The sequence below is a fragment of the Bos javanicus genome, chromosome 10 (genome assembly GCF_032452875.1).
Source record: "Bos javanicus breed banteng chromosome 10, ARS-OSU_banteng_1.0, whole genome shotgun sequence".
NCBI classification, from domain to species: Eukaryota; Metazoa; Chordata; class Mammalia; order Artiodactyla; family Bovidae; genus Bos; species Bos javanicus.
This window is the reverse complement of record NC_083877.1, coordinates 1,317,519-1,333,890: the sequence shown is the minus strand read 5'-3', so window position 1 is coordinate 1,333,890 and position 16,372 is coordinate 1,317,519. Positions and strand designations below refer to the sequence as shown.

At 43.9% G+C, this 16,372-nt stretch overlaps 1 protein-coding gene and 1 long non-coding RNA gene across 5 annotated transcripts in view; both read left to right on the top strand.

The window, feature by feature from the left end:
• The window catches only part of LOC133255521 (uncharacterized), a 42,982-nt gene extending 38,210 nt beyond the window's left edge, over positions 1-4,772 (top strand). Inside the window, exon 3 of the long non-coding RNA XR_009738958.1 lies at positions 3,457-4,772. This is a non-coding gene — a long non-coding RNA (uncharacterized LOC133255521). The remainder of the gene's footprint in view (positions 1-3,456) is intronic.
• An 8,548-nt stretch (positions 4,773-13,320) lies between these two features.
• The window catches only part of APC (APC regulator of WNT signaling pathway), a 131,304-nt gene continuing 128,252 nt past the window's right edge, over positions 13,321-16,372 (top strand). For all 4 annotated transcript variants that reach the window (XM_061429898.1, XM_061429896.1, XM_061429893.1 and 1 more), the window contains exon 1: positions 13,321-13,666. In XM_061429898.1, the coding sequence (XP_061285882.1) occupies positions 13,502-13,666 (165 nt within the window). In that variant the 5' untranslated portion in view covers positions 13,321-13,501. The remainder of the gene's footprint in view (positions 13,667-16,372) is intronic.

Below are 16,372 nucleotides of genomic sequence, written 5' to 3'. Positions count from 1 at the left end.
TTTAATTTCCAAGTATTTGGAAAATTTCCTGTTGCCTTTCATTGCTTTTTAATTCAATTCCATAAAGGTCAGAGAACATACTTATGTCAATCCTTAAATGTGTTAACATTTGTTTTCTGACCTAGCATTTGGTCTATTATAAGTACTTGAAGAAAAAAAACGTGCATTCTGCTGTTGTGGGTAGAGTGTTCTATCAATGTCATTTAGATCCTATTTGATTGTACTGTTTAGGTCTTCTATATCTTTGTTCATTTTATGATTTTTAGTTCTATCAGTTGCTGAGAGAGAGATGTTGAAGTCCCCAGTTATAATCAGGGATCCATGTCTTACAGGAGATGAATTTTTCTGTCTCTGTGTAAGAGAAAAAATATAAAATGTGAGTACAATTTAAGTACGAAAGTAAGTATTTATTTAGAATGAGAAAAGAACCACAACAAATTACACATTTTGGAATGCTAACATAAAATCAACAAACATCACAAAATCCAAGAAACAACATAATAGGTTTATTATTTTACTGCTAAGTTACTTCAGTCGTGTCTGACTCTGTGCTACCCCATAGATGGCGCCCATCAGGCTCCCCCATCCCTGGGATTCTCCAGGCAAGAACACTGGAGTGGGTTGCCATTTCCTTCTCCAATGCATGAAAGTGAAAAGTGAAAGTGAAGTCGCTCGGTCGTGTCCGACTCCTAGCGACCCCATGGACTGCAGCCCACCAGGCTCCTCCGTCCATGGGATTTGCCAGGCAAGAGTACTGGAGTGGGGTGCCATTGCCTTCTCCGTATTATTTTACTACCTGATATAATTTCTATAATACTTTTTCCTTACACTTTTTGTGTAGATGCTCTTTTCTTTTTTTGGCGTGTGACAGTTGTTTTATCATATTTGTATCGACTGAACAGATCATTCAGTCTTTATAAGTATGGTTGATCAAAAAAATTTTTATTGCTGATAGTTTTCTTTCTTTCCCCAGCTTGACAATTTGTCATTTTTTTAAGATTGTAGTCACATTTGTGGATGCTTCTATTAGGTTTCATTTATAGGAATTATAAAATTTGGAATAATTTCCCACAAACTAGCTTCTGGCTCCATACATACTTCTGGTACAGATGACATAGGCTGTGTTCAGATTGTCACACAGCCTCTGGCCCTGAACCTTGATGTTACAATCCTGGGAGAGCAGACAGTGGGCTGGAGGCAGATAGCTGGAAGCTATTCTTCCACAGCAATGGTTAACAATAAAATGCTACTCACAGAAGTGACTGTGAATCATATAAATATCCTCCCACTCAATTCTAACAACTTGTATCTCAAACTCAACTTCCCTTTAACTGGAACTCAAAATTACTCCAACCACTCTAATACTACCAGACACAAGGAGAACTGTGATAGAGGAGAAAAAATACAAACACATGAACATATTGCTAAGGCACCTTTCAGGACCTTGGAAAGGGCGTGTGTAAATGGGGGCCTTGGAAATTTAACCCTCCTTAGTTTAATTGAAAATTAAGCCTTGCTGCTGACGTTTTACTGGGATTCAGAGACAAGGACGTAAACACTTGTACTTAGTCAGCTATCTTGAAGCAGAAGTTTCTTGGATGTCTTTTTAAAAACTTTTTATTATGAAAATTTCCAATTATACACCAAAGCAGTAAGAATGGTATAATGGATATTCATGGTTTTCATCAAGTTCTAAAATGATCAAATTTTGCTGATCTTGTTTATTTGGGTGCTTCCAGTTCAAGAAATTTGTAGGGGATAGATACAAAGAATGAGTCATGGGCTCTGCCCTCATGTATGTATCTGATGAGGAAGATGTGGTGTGAGTCCAGCAAACCCTGTCACACTGCCCACGGGAGAACTCGGGTTTAAAGGATAGAACACCGTCAACAAGGAATGACCAGTAATGGGTTCGAGGAGGAAATAAGTACCTATTTTAGGAAACAAGTACCTATTTTAACTTGTCCAAGCTGAAACAGAATTGAAATATCTGAAATACATATTCTGGTTTTCACTCTAGAATGTTCCTCTCAGCTTTGGAGAAATAGTTGAATCTCTTTGCTATTTACCTAAATATTTAATACTCAAATTTATTCAGATGTACGACTTCCCTTTCACTTTCATCAAGAGGCTCTTTTGTTCTTCTTCACTTTCTGCCATAGGGGTGGTGTCATCTGCATATCTGAAGTTATTGATATTTCTCCCGGCTATCTTGATTTCAGCTTGTGCTTCATCCAGCCCAGCGTTTCTCATGATGTACTCTGCATATAAGTTAAATAAGCAGGGTGACAATATACAGCCTCGATGTACTCGTTTCCCTATTTGGAACCAGTCTGTTGTTCCATATCCAGTTTTAACTGTTGCTTCCTGACCTGCATACAGATTTCTCAAAAGGCAGGTCAGGGGGTCTGGTATTCCATCTCTTGAAGAATTTTCCACAGTTTGTTGTGGTCCACACAGACAAAGGCTTTGGCATAGTCAATAAAGCAGAAATAGATGTTTCTCTGGAACTCTCTTGCTTTTTCAATGATCCAGCAGATGTTGGCAATTTGATCTCTGGTTCCTCTGCCTTTTCTAAATCCAGCTTGAACATCTGGAAGTTCATGGTTCATGTACTGCTGAAGCTTGGATTGGAGAATTTTGAGCATTACTTTGCTAGCATGTGAGATGAGTGCAATTGTGTGGTAGTTTGAGCATTCTTCAGCATTAGCCTTTCTTAGGGATTGGAATGAAAACTGACCTTCTCCAGTCCTGCAGCCAATGCCAAGTTTTCCAAATTTGCTGGCATGTTGAGTGCAGCACTTTCACAGCATCATCTTTTAGGATTTGAAATAGCTCAACTGGAATTCCATTATCTCCACTAGCTTTGTTCATGATGCTTCCTAAGGCCCACTTGACTTTGCATTCCAGGATGTCTGGCTCTAGGTGAGTGATCACACCATCGTGATTATCTGCATCATGATCTTTTTTGTACAGTCCTTCTGTGTATTTTTGCCACCTCTTCTTAATATCTTCTGCCTTTGTTAGGTCCATACCATTTCCGTCCTTTATTGTGCCCATCTTTGCATGAAATGTTCCCTTGGTATCTGTAATTTTCTTGAAGACATCTCTAGTCTTTCCCATTCTATTGTTTTCCTCTATTTCTTTGCACTGATCATTGAGGAAGACTTTCTTATCTCTCCTTGCTATTCTTTAGAACTCTGCATTCAAATGGGTATATCTTTCCTCTTCTCCTTTGCCTTTCACTTCTCTTCTATTCACAGCTATTTGTAAGGCCTCCTCAGACAACCATTTTTCATTTTTGCATTTCTTTTTCTGGGGGATGGTCTTGCTCCCTGCCTCCTGTACAATGTTATGAACCTCCATCCATACTTCATCAGGCACTCTGTCTATCAGATCTAGTACCTTAAATCTATTTCTCACTTCTACTGTATAGTCATAAGGGATTTTATTTAGGTCACAGGAGCTGCAAGCAGTGGCTGCACAGAGCTGGAACAGCAAGCTGCTGAGAGGAGATACCGCACGTCCAAGGTCAGAAGCGCTGGCTGCACTTCGCTGGAGCAGCTGTGAGTAGATACCCCACGTCCAAGGTCAAGCACGGCAGCTGCGCTTCGCTGGATGGTGGTATGGAGACACGCCACGATCACAGTCTGATGGTACCCCAGCAAGATGGTAGACGCTGGAGCGGCTGTGAGGAGATACCCCACGTCCAAGGGCAAAAGAGATGCCCCAGCAAGACGATAGGAGGGGCGAATTCACATTTAGAATCAAACCTGATTTCCACCAGAGACGCTCAGAGGGCTCAAACAAACCTTGTGAGACCCAGGGACCCAGGGACCCCACAGAGACTGGGACAGAATTGTGTTTGAGCATCTCCTGTGGATATACGGGTCGGCAGTGGTCTGCCGCAGGGACAGGGGCTCTGGGTGTGGGGATGGCATAAGCCCTCTTGGAGGAGGTCACCATTAACCCTACCACAGAGCTGCCAGAACTTACACAGGACTGGGAAATAGACTCTTGGAGGGCACAACAGAGCCTTGTGCACTAGGACCAGGGAGGGAGGAACAGCGACCCCACAGGAGACTTGCCTGTGGTGTCCAGGAGTCTCTGGCGAAGGCATGGGTTGGTGGTGGCCTGCTGCAGGGCTGGGGGCATGGACTGTAGCAGTACATGCATGGGACCTTTTGAGGGAGGTCACCATTATCTTCATTACATCCACCATAGTTTGGCCCCAGATAAATAGCAGGGAGGGAACACAGCTCCACCCATCAACAGAAAATTGGATTAAAGATTTACTGAGCATGGTCCTGCCCAGCAGAACAAGACCCAATATCCCCCTCGGTCAGTCTGTCCCATCAGGAAGCTTTCATAAGCCTTTTATGCTTCTCCATCAGAGAGCAGACAGACTGAAAGCCACAATCACAGGAAACTAACCAATCTAATCACATGGACCACAGCCTTGTCTAACTCAGTGAAACTATGAGCCATGAGGGCCACTCAAGATACGGGTCATGGTGGAGAGTTCTGACAAAATGTTGCCCACTAGAAAAGGGAATGGCAAACCACTTTAGCATTCCTGGCTTGAGAACCCCATGAACAGTATGAAAATGCAAAAAGATAGGACACTGAAAGATGAACTCCCCAGGTCTGTAGGTGCCTAATATACTACCAGAGACCAGTGGAGAAATAACTCCAGAAATAATGAAGAGACGGAGCCAAAGCAAAAACAACACCCAGTTGTGGATGTGACTGGTGACGGAAGCAAGGTCTGATGCTGTAAAGAGCAATACTGCAGAGGAACCTGGAATGTTAGGTCCATGAATCAAGGCAAATTGGAAGTGGTCAAACAGGAGATGGCAAGAGTGAACATTTTAGGAATCAGAGAACTAAAATGGAGTGGTTGGATGAATTTAACTCAGATGACCATGATATCTACTACTGTGGGCAAGAATCCCTTAGAAGAAATGTCATAGTCAACAAAAGAGTCCAAAATGCAGTACTTGGGCACAGTCTCAAAAACGAAGGCATGATCTCTGTTCATTTCACGGCAAACTGTTCAATATCACGGTAATGCAAATCTATGCCCCAACCAGTAATGCTGAAGAAGCTGAAGTTGAAAGGTTCTATGAAGGCCTACAAGACCTTCTAGAAATAACACCCCAAAAAACTGTCCATTTCATTATAGGGGACTGGAATGCAAACATAGGAAGGCAAGAAACACCCAGAGGAACAGGCAAATTTGGACTTGGAGTATGGAATGAAGCAGGCAAAGGCTAATAGAGTTTTGCCAAGAGAACATACTGGTCATAGCAAACACCCTCTTCCAACAACACAAGAAAAGACTCTACACATGGACATCACCAGATGGGTGACACCGAAATCAGATTGATTATATTCTTTGCAGCCAAAGATGGAGAATCTCTATAGAGTCAGCAAAAACAAGACTAGGAGCTGACTGTGGCTCAGATCACGAACTCCGTATTGCCAAATTTAGTCTTAAGTTGAAGAAAGTAGGGAAAACCACTAGACTATTCAGGTATGACCTAAATAAAATCCCTAACGATTATACAGTGGAACTGAGAAATAGATTTAAGGTACTAGATCTGATAGACAGAGTGCCTGAAGAACTATGGACGGAGGTTCATAACATTGTACAGGAGGCAGGGAGCAAGACCATCCCCAAGAAAAAGAAATGCAAAAATGAAAAATGGTTGTCTGAGGAGGCCTTACAAATAGCTGTGAATAGAAGAGAAGTGAAAGGCAAAGGAGAAGAGGAAAGATATACCCATTTGAATGCAGAGATTTTAGAACTTCGTTAGGATTCTTTAGGAATAGCAAGGAGAGATAAGACAGTCTTCCTCAATGGTCAGTGCAAAGAAATAGAAGAAAACAATAGAATGGGAAAGACTAGAGATGTCTTCAAGAAAATTACAGATACCAAGGGAACATTTCATGCAAAAACGGGCACAGTAAAGGACAGAAATGGTATGGACCTAACAGAGGCAGAAGATATTAAGAAAAGGTGGCAAAAATACACAGAAGGACTGTACAAAAAAGATCTTCATGACGCAGATAATCACCATGGTGTGATCACTCACCTAGAGCCAGACATCCTGGAATGTGAAGTCAAGTGGGCCTTAGAAAGCATCACTACAAACAAAGCTAGTGGAGATAATGGAATTCCAGTTGAGCTATTTCAAATCCTGAAAGATTTGGAAAACTCAGCAGTGGCCACAGGACTGGAAAAGGTCAGTTTTCATTCCAATCCCTAAGAAAGGCAATGCCAAAAATGCTCAAACTACCTCACAATTGCACTCATCTCACAAGCTAGCAAAGTAATGCTCAAAATTCTCCAATCCAAGCTTCAGCAGTACATGAACCATGAACTTCCAGATGTTCAAGCTGGATTTAGAAAAGGCAGAGGAACCAGAGATCAAATTGCCAACATCTGCTGGATCATCGAAAAAGCAAGAGAGTTCCAGGGAAACATCTATTTCTGCTTTATTGACTATGCCAAAGCCTTTGTCTGTGTGGACCACAATAAACTGTGGAAAATTCTTCAAGAGATGGGAATACCAGACCACCTGACCTGCCTCTTGAGAAATCTATTTGCAGGTCAGGAAGCAACAGTTAGAACTGGACATGGAACAACAGACTGGTTCCAAATAGGGAAACGATTACGTCGAGGCTGTATATTGTCACTCTGCTTATTTAACTTATATGCAGAGTACATCATGAGAAACGCTGGGCTGGATGAAGCACAAGCTGAAATCAAGATTGCCGGGAGAAATATCAATAACCTCAGATATGCAGATGACACCACCCTTATGGCAGAAAGTGAAGAGGAACTAAAGATCCTCTTGATGAAATTGAAATATTAGAGTGAAAAAGTTGGCTTAAAGCTCAACATTCAGAAAACAAAGATCATGGCATCCATTCCCATTATTTCATGGCAAATAGATGGAGAAACAGTGGAAACAGTGACAGACTTTATTTTCTTGGGCTCCAAAATCACTGCAGATGGTGACTGCAGCCATGAAATTAAAAGATGCTTACTCCTTAGAAGAAAAGTTATAACTAATCTGATAGCATATTAAAATGCAAAGACATTACTTTGCCATCAAAGGTCCATCTAGTCAAGGCTATGGTTTTACCAGTAGTTATGTATGGATGTGAGAGTTGGAGTACAAAGAACCCTGAGCGCCAAGAAATTGATGCTTTTGAATTGTGGTGTTGGAGAAGACTCTTGAGAGTCCCCTGGACTGCAAGGAGATCCAACCAACCATCCTAAAGGAAATCAGTCCTGAATTTTCATTGGAAGGACTGATGCTGAAGCTGAAACTCCAACACTTTGATCACCTGATGCGAAGAACTGCCTCATTTGAAAAGACCCTGATGCTGGGAAAGATTAAAGGCGAGATGAGAAGGGGATGACAGAGAATGAGGTGGTTGGATGGCATCACTGACTCAATGGACATGAGTTTGAGTAATATCTGGGTTTGGTGATGGACAGGGAGCCTTGGTGTGCTGCAGTCCATGGGGTTGCAAAGAGTCGTATATGAATGAGCGACTGAACTGAATTGAACTGAATGGTCTAGTGCTTTTCCCTATATCTTCAGTTTAAATCTGAATTGGCAATAAGGAGTTCATGATCTGAGCCACAGTCAGCTCCCGGTCTTGTTTTTGCTGACTCTGTAGAGATTCTCCATCTTTGGCTGCAAAGAATATAATCAATCTGATCTTGGTGTTGCCCATTTGGTGATGTCCATGTGTAGAGTCTTCTCTTGTGTTGTTGGAAGAGGGTGTTTGCTATGACCAGTGCGTTCTCTTGGAAAAATTCTATTAGCCTTTGTCCTGCGTCATTATGTACTCCAAGGCCAAATTTGCTTGTCCAGGTGTTTCTTGACTTCCTACTTTTGCATCCCAGTCTCCTATAATGAAAAAGACAGCTTTTGAGGGTGTTAGTTCTAGAAGGTCTTGTAGGCCTTCATAGAACCGTTCAACTTCAGCTTCTTCAGCATTACTGGTCAGGGCATAGGCGTGGATTATGTGGTATTGAATGGTTTGCCTTGGAAACGAACAGAGATCATTCTGTCGTTTTTGAGACTGCGCCCAAGTACTGCATTTTGGACTCTTCTGTTGACTATGACTTTTCTTCTAAGGGATTCTTGCCCACAGTAGTAGATATCATGGTCATCTGAGTTAAATTCACCCATTCCACTTCATTTTAGTTCTCTAATTCCTAAAATGTTGATGTTCACTCTTGCCATCTCCTGTTTGACCACTTCCAATTTGCCTTGATTCATGGACCTAACATTCCAGGTTCCTATGCAATATTGTTCTTTACAGCATCAGACCTTGCTTCCATCACCAGTCACATCTACAACTGGGTGTTGGCTTTGCTTTGACTCCATCTCTTCTTTCTGGAGTTATTTCTCCACTGATCTCCAATAGCATATTGGGCACCTACTGACCTGGGGAGTTCACTGAAAGATGAACCTAACTTTTTGCCTTTTCATACTGTTCCTGGGGTTCTCAAGGCAAGAATACTGAAGTGGTTTGCCATTCTCTTCTCCCGTGGACCATGTTTTGTCAGAACTCTCCACCACGACCTGTCTGTCTTGGGTAGCCCTACATGGCACGGCTCATAATTTCACTGAGTTAGACAAGACTGTGGTCCATGTGATTAGATTGGTTACTTTCCTGTGACTGTGGTTTTCATTCTGCTTGCCCTATGATGGAGAAGGATAAGAGGCTTATGGAAGTTTCCTGATGGGAGTGACTGACTGAGGAGGTCAGTGAAGAAGAACTAAAGAGCCTCTTGATGAAAGTGAAAGAGGAGAGTGAAAAAGTTCACTTAAAGCTCAACAGTCAGAAAATGAAGAACATGGCATCTGGTCCCATCAGTTCATGGGAAATAGATGGGGAAACAGTAGAAACAGTTACAGACCTTATTTTTGGGGGCTCCGAAATCACTGCAGATGGCGACTGCAGCCATGAAATTAAAAGATGCTTGCTCCTTGGAAGAAAAGTTATGACCAACCTAGATAGCATATTAAAAAGGAGAGACATTACTTTGCCAGCAAAGGTCCATCTAGTTAAGGCTATGGTTTTTCCAGTAGTCATGTATGGATGTGAGAGTTGGACTATAAAGAAAGCTGAGCGCCAAAGAATTTATGCTTTTGAACTGTGGTTTTGGAGAAGACTCTTGAGAGTCCCTTGGACTGCAAGGAGATCCAACCAGTCCACCCTAAAGGAAATCAGACCTGAATATTCATTGGAAGGACTGATGCTGATGCTGAAACTTCAGTATTTTGGCCACCTGATGTGAAGAGCTGACTCATTTGAAAAGACCCTGATGCTGGCAAAGATTGAAGGCAGAAGGAGAAGGGGACAACAGAGGATGAGATGGTTGGATGGCATCACCGACTCAGTGGACATGAGTTTGAGTAATCTTCAGGAGTTGGTGATGGACAGGGAGGCCTGGTGTGCTGCAGATCATGGGGTCACAAAGAGTCAGAATGACTGAGCAACTGAACTGAACTGAGAGCTTCCTTGGTGGCTCAGATGGTAAAGAATCCTCCTGTAGTGCAAGAGACCTGGGTTCATTCCCTGGGTTGGGAAGATCCCCTGGAGAAGGGCATGGTAGCCCACTCCAGTAAGGCATCACTAGCTGCATTTTAGCGCCACAGGTTGAAATGATATTTTGGATGCATGTGTGCATGCTAAGTCATGTCTGACTCTTTGTGATGCCGTGAACTGTTGCCCACCAGGCTCCTCTGCCCATGGGATCTTCCAGGAAAGAGTACTATAGTGGGCAGCCCATCCCCATCTCTTTCCTCTGCTTCAAGCCCTGAGAGTCTCTTTCCTCTACTTCAAGTCCTCACACATACACGCACACACACACACATATGAAGAGACAGTGGGGTGTATTAGTTTCTAAGGCTGCTATAACAAAGTGCCACGAACTGGGTAGCTTAAAACAATGGATGTTTATTGTCTCACAGTTCTGGAGGCTATACATCTGAGAGCGAGGTTTTGACAGGACTGCATTTTCCCTGAAATCTGTAGAGAAATCCTCACTTGCCTGTTTCTCAGTGTTGGTGGCTGGCCAGCAGTCTTTGGTGTTCTTGGCTTGCAGGTGCACGACTCCAATCTTTGCCTTTGCCATCAAACAGCCTTGTCCCTGTGTGTTTCTTTCTTCATTTGGCTGTCTTCTTATAAGGACACTAGTTATTGGATTAGGGGTCCACCTACTCCAGTATGACCTCATTTGAACTTAATTACATGTGTAATTATCCTATTCGCAAATAAGTTCATATTGTTGAGTACTTGAGGTTAGGAATTCAACATATCTTTTGAGGAGTGGGGGAACGATCAACCAATAACAGATGGTAACCATAAGGAAAGCATACCAGAGAAACCAAAGACATTGCCTTGATTCCAGAATTTATTCCAAGAAGGAGTCCTACTACAGTGAGGTAGAAGATCGAAGAATCTTTTTAAGTATGTATTCCCACCTACTATTTGGTTAGCTTATGGACTAACTGGGTTTGATTGACAAGTGTACGCTATCATGAGTTAATGATATTAAAAAAGCTGAATGCCTTCATCTAAAGACTGAATGGCCCTGGATACAGGATAGCGGCCCTATCCTTTCTTGTAGCTTTCCCCAGCTATCCTGTTTAGAGGGAAATGATGGTGTATAATTTTGATGAGTAAATGGGATAAGTGATTGTTGTGGTGAGGATGTCACTCTTTGCCAGAGAACTGTCTTTGATGTCTAAAGTACTACTTGGGACCTAGATGAAAGAGTTAGTCATACAGTAACAAGCCTAACCAAGGGGATGCAGCTAGCATTTAGGAAATGCACCCATTTTTCTGTATCTCTTTTCCTTTGATCAAACGTGTACACATTATTAATTAAAAAAATACAAATTTTAAAAAGACATGAAAAGAAAATGGTAAAATGAGCTCTACCCTAGTCCAAAAGGAAAAAAAAAAAAATCACAGCAATCTCAAATCAGGCCCTTTGTTGAGATCCTATACAAGAACAGCAGTATGATTGGGATTCTTAAATGGCAGTGGCTGAAATGGCTAATAAAAGCCTGCGAATGACACAGAATCAAATCACCAAATAAACCCATCTCAAAATCCAGTTTCTCTAGAAGGGAAGGGCATGAACTTTATGGTTGGCACCGTCTCTTAATGTAGGACCTTGGGCAAGTGACTTAATCTCTCTCGTTTGCTATGTATAAAACTAAGGATAACTACCTAGCAAGGCTGTAGTGAGAATTAAGTATCTAGCTGAATGCAGGACACATATAATAGGTACTTCACTAAATTGAAGACTTCCACTCCCAGTCCTGCAAATATATGCAAAATACAATCTTTGCCCACTACCCTGTCACCTCCTCTTCATCTCATTCTCTTCCTCTCTCTTTTGCCAAAGTTCTTATTTATAATCTAGCAAAGGGTATATAAACAGGAAATGACTTGCATTTATGTTTAAAAACCAGTGTAAAACAATGTAGTATACCACTGACTACTTGCTGCTGCTGCTGCTAAGTCACTTCAGTCGTGTCCAACTCTGTGCGACCCCAAAGACGGCAGCCCACCAGGCTCCCCTGTCCCTGGCATTCTCCAGGCAAAAACACTGGAGTGGGTTGCCATTTCCTTCTCCAATGCATGACAGTGAAAAGTGAAAGTGAAGTCGCTCAGCCATGTCCGACCCCCAGCGACCCCATGGACTGCAGCCTACTAGGCTCCCCCGTCCATGGGACTCTCCAGGCAAGAGTACTGGAGTGGGGTGCCATTGCCTTAAGTACTGACAAACTGGACATTCCTAAAAACAGCACACATATTGAGTGATCACTCATGCCAGGCATGGTGCTAGGCATGGAGTAAGTTAAACATCTTCCCTCCCTGGTGGAATTCAGTTTAGTGAATTGAATGGTGAAGAAGCAATGAATAGATAATTGAGAAATATGTTCAGTGCCCTAAAAGAAATGATCAGGTGCAATGTGGAGACTAATGCAAGGGCAGGTGGGATATTTAGTTTAGGAAGGATGGCCTTTCTGAGGGGACATTTAAACTGAAACCTGAAAGATGAGAAGCTAGATGTGTAAAGAACAAGAGCAAGTGTCTTCAAGACAGTGGAATCAGCATGTGCAATGAGGCAGTCAGGAGCTAGAAGTGTTTGAGGAGTAGTTCTGGCAGTGTCAACAAGATAGAGGGGCCACCATGAAGTAAAAATCCAGCTCTTAACATGGGCTCAATGCCCTACCTAAATTGCTCCTGTTCCCCCTGCCGCAACCTCATATCCTCCCCAGGCAACCATATCACCTATCCTTTCTGTCCTTTATGCGGTGTGATGGACAGGGAGGCCTGGCGTGCTGCGATTCATGGGGTCGCAAAGAGTCGGACACGACTGAGCGACTGAACTGAACTGACCTGAACTCATTCCCACCTCAAGAATGAGAGGTTTGCTGCGTTTGCTGTTCTTCTGTCGAGAACACTCTGCCCAGATGATTCTCATGACTTCTGGCCCCTGTGGTCAGTCAGGCCTCAGATCAAGTGTCATCTCTGGAGAGAGATCGCTAAGTACCACCCCTCACCCAACATTAACTTCTGGTGGTTTTTTTCTCTTCCCATCCCTCATCACTATCAAACGTTATTTTGTTGATTTCTAAAAGTTCTTTTTGTTTGTTTTATACTCTCCCCTAAAATATAAGTCCCATGAGTTTATTTTCCTTATCGCTATAACCAGAATCATATCTAGAATATAAAGGAAACTCAAATATTACTTGTTGAATTTATGTTGAATGAAATAAAGCTTAAAGAGGTAACGCAAGATGTTAGAACTGGCCCAGTTGTGTGAGCGAGGACTTCCTGGAAGAGGTGTTTTCAGTTAAAATCGGAGGGGCAAAAGAGCGAAGGTGGCGCGCAGGTAAAAACAAGAACTGTGGAAATCACTCGTTCATTCCCGTCCTTTTTCACTAGCTTAGGAACACCTTTAGCGCTGGAGCCGCGTTTTACTAATCTTTCCCCAGCGCCTGTCCCGGGACCTGGCATACAGATAGGTTTTTACACAATGACTGGCTGTGGGGTGCGCAGATGGGTCTATTAACTCGGCTGCAGTACAGTTTGAGACTGGCCCACTAAGCCTGGCAGCACCAGTGCAAGAGAGCAGACGGCGGTGCCGAAGCCGGCCTTGGCAGCGCGCCTGCGCGTTACGATTCCCTCGCGGCGCGGCTCGGGGAGCCGGCAGCCTCGGCGCGCGCCTGCGCAGTGCGGTCTTCCCGCCTCCGACAAGATGGCGGCGGCCGAGTAGCGCGGGGGCGGGGTGTGGCCGCCGGAAGCCCGGCCGCTGCCGGGGGGAGCCGCGGGCGAAGGCCCGGGCGCAGCGGGCCGAGGCGGGATGCTGTTCCCAGGGAGCGCCGTTGGCCACCGGTGAGGAAGGTCAAGCACAGAGCTGCCTTCCCGAGCCTGAGCGACCCCTATGTACACCCCCCTCTGCTCGAGTGCGGTCGCCGCTTTGCCTGCTTCGGTACCGCCCTGTGCTGTCCGGTCCCGGAGCTCCGGCGGCGGCAGGGGCTGTGTCCGGCAGGAGAGGAAGCGCCCGGGCTGCGTCCGTGCTTCTGTCCGCGGGGCGAGCGTCTGGCAGGTGGGTGAAGATGCAGGCTTCGGTGTCTCCTCTTTGGGCAAAGCTTTCTCGGCTTTGCCACGCCGTGGCTCAGACCCTGGTGGTGCTCAGCCGGACTCTGCCGCTCCCTTGTCTCCACGTCCCGCCCCCTCTCCGCGCCCCGCTCCAGGCCTCCGGCTGGCCCCTGGCTTTGCATGCCCTCCATTCCCACCCAGGGGCTGGGGGTCGCGGCGCCGGCCGCCCTCCGCAGCCTTTCCTGGCTCCTGCTGAAGCGTCAACCCTTGCAAGCGGTCTCTCCTTTGCGTTAGGTGGGTGGGTCGTCTGCCTGTTTTAGTCACCTCCCCATCTTCCTGGTTTCGACCTTCTTGCTTCCTTGAGAAGTCTTTTAACTGTCTGGGAAGCTTACCCTGGCTTATAGACTTACAAAGAAAAGCTTGCTATCCAGACGCCAGTGGATTTTGTTCATCTTGTTGGGGGAATCCAGGCCCCAGGAGACTGGGGTGGTTTTGGGAATTTGACCATCGAATTCCTGCAAAGTTGAGGAATGGTGCCAGTGACGGCAAGTGATTCTTCATCTAAATTAATCCTTTTCTGACTACAGCAAGTCTTAGGTCTCTAAACTTTGGTGGGGGGGGGCGGGGGGACATATGTATACTAGATCCAGGGAAAGAATTGAGAAGTGGTCCTGTTTTAAAAGAAGGCTTTATGAAGGTAAGAAATGTAATAGCCCAAGAAAGGATCAGTGATTTTAGTGATTATTTTATTCACTGTTAGCCTAAATTGTCCACTGAAGCTTCAAAATCTTGTGTTGTCCGAGCCCTTTGTTTTATTTGGAAAGGACTAAAATGGAGAAAACGCTTTTTAAACTTGAAACTTATCAAATTTCTTGGATTCTCAATTGTTATTAGTACTACTTGACGATCCTTATTGTACTTGATATTTTCTGCAAAATTTAGGTTGTGCCAGTGTCATTTCTTTTTTAATTACTAGGGCAAGAGTAGTCAGAATTAATGGTGTAAAAAGCGCAAAGTGAAGGAGGGATGTAGTAGTGGAGGAAGTTGCCATGTCTGATTTTTCCCATTTTTTCCTATAATTGGATAATGTGTCAAGAGCAGCAGAATGGCAAAACATGAGATTATGAAGATAAATGATAGCTTGTCCATTGAGATTGCAGTAGGTGGACCTTTTAAAATTAAATTGAGTGATATCCTTTTTTTGAAGCCATGCTAGGTGCTCTCCAGAGTTACTAAAGCACAAACTGTTGTTGCCTTATTGGAATTCTGTGCTAAAAATCTTTAACAGGTGGGTTACAATTGGCCTGACAGATTTAACTTCTCGTTCTACCTCCTGACACACATCTGCCTTAACCTTTACTGTAGACTTTTGTCCTCTTGATGAATTTCTTAAATTTGGAGATAGAATTGTTCATTTTAAAAGGAGAGGAGATATTTTAAATGTTTGATTCCTGTACGGGCAAACTCACTCACTTGTTTGTTGCTGTGCTGAGTCGCTTCAGTCATGTCCGTCTCTTTGCGACCCTGTGGACAGCCAGACTCCTCTGTCCATGGGAATTCTTCAGGCAAGAGTATTGGAGTGGGTTGCCATTTCCTCCTCCAGAGGGTATTCCCGACCCAGGGGCTGGGCTGCACCTCTCAAGTCTCCTGCACTGGCAGGTGTGTTCTTTACCACTAGTGCCACCGGGGAAGGCTCTTGGTTTCCTGCACCCAAGGACTGCGTGTCTTTAGAGGTGATTGTCTCTCAATTCTGTGCTTTTAGCTGAAAGGATAGTGCTGAGCCCTATTCAGTAGCTCATTGCCTGAGGCATTGTGTCAAGACCTGTCTGACCACAAACAATCCACTCTTCCACACTTACGGAACCTTTTCTCTCTCTCTCTTCCCCTCTTCTTTAGGAGCCCTGCCATCTTTGTGTCTCAATTCATTCAATTCATTAGCCTACTGCTCTTTGCATTTGCCTCCCCTTGTCACCAGGGTCCCATGGTCGTCAGTTTTTACCAGCCTGTCGTTGATACCTTAGAATACTTAACTTTATGTCAGTTTATCTTTTTAGTGCCCAATTCTGAACAGGCCTCATCACTTTTTGATCCGTGAAGGATACAGGAGACAGTTGTGTGAGGATTTTGGTTTGTTTTCATACCAATTAGTGTTCTGTTATCTTCCAAATCTTTAATGTCGGTTGTGTTTTTGTTTTTTGGTTTTTTTGGTCTTACTTCATGAAAGTTTTTATAGCAAGTAACTTTATCTTTTCCTTTCCTGAGAAAAATCTCAAACATCGGCGGTATAATCGTTTCTATCCTGATATCATTTCTTTACTTACCCTTTTCTGAAAAGAAGGAATTCTCCTTCCTTTTCTTTAAGAGCAACCTTCTCCAGATGTGTCCATGATACCCCTCTTTATCTTTCTTTCTCAGTAATTATCCATTAACACTCCTTTTTAAGTCTCGTTCTCTCTAGCCTACATACACGCTTAAATATATCTTTGCCAGAGCTGCCAAACACAGTGCTGTGTGCCGTGCAACTCACAGAAGCCAGTCTGAATTTTGAGCCTGCTGTGCCACTGTATTTTTATTCTTTAATCCTAGGAGCCTGGTATAGTTGTTCAGTTGCTCAGTGGGGTCCAGCTGTTTTCAACCCCATGGACTGCAGCATGGCAGACTCCTCTGTCCTCCATTATCTCCCGGGGTTTGCTCAAATTTATGTTCGTTGAGT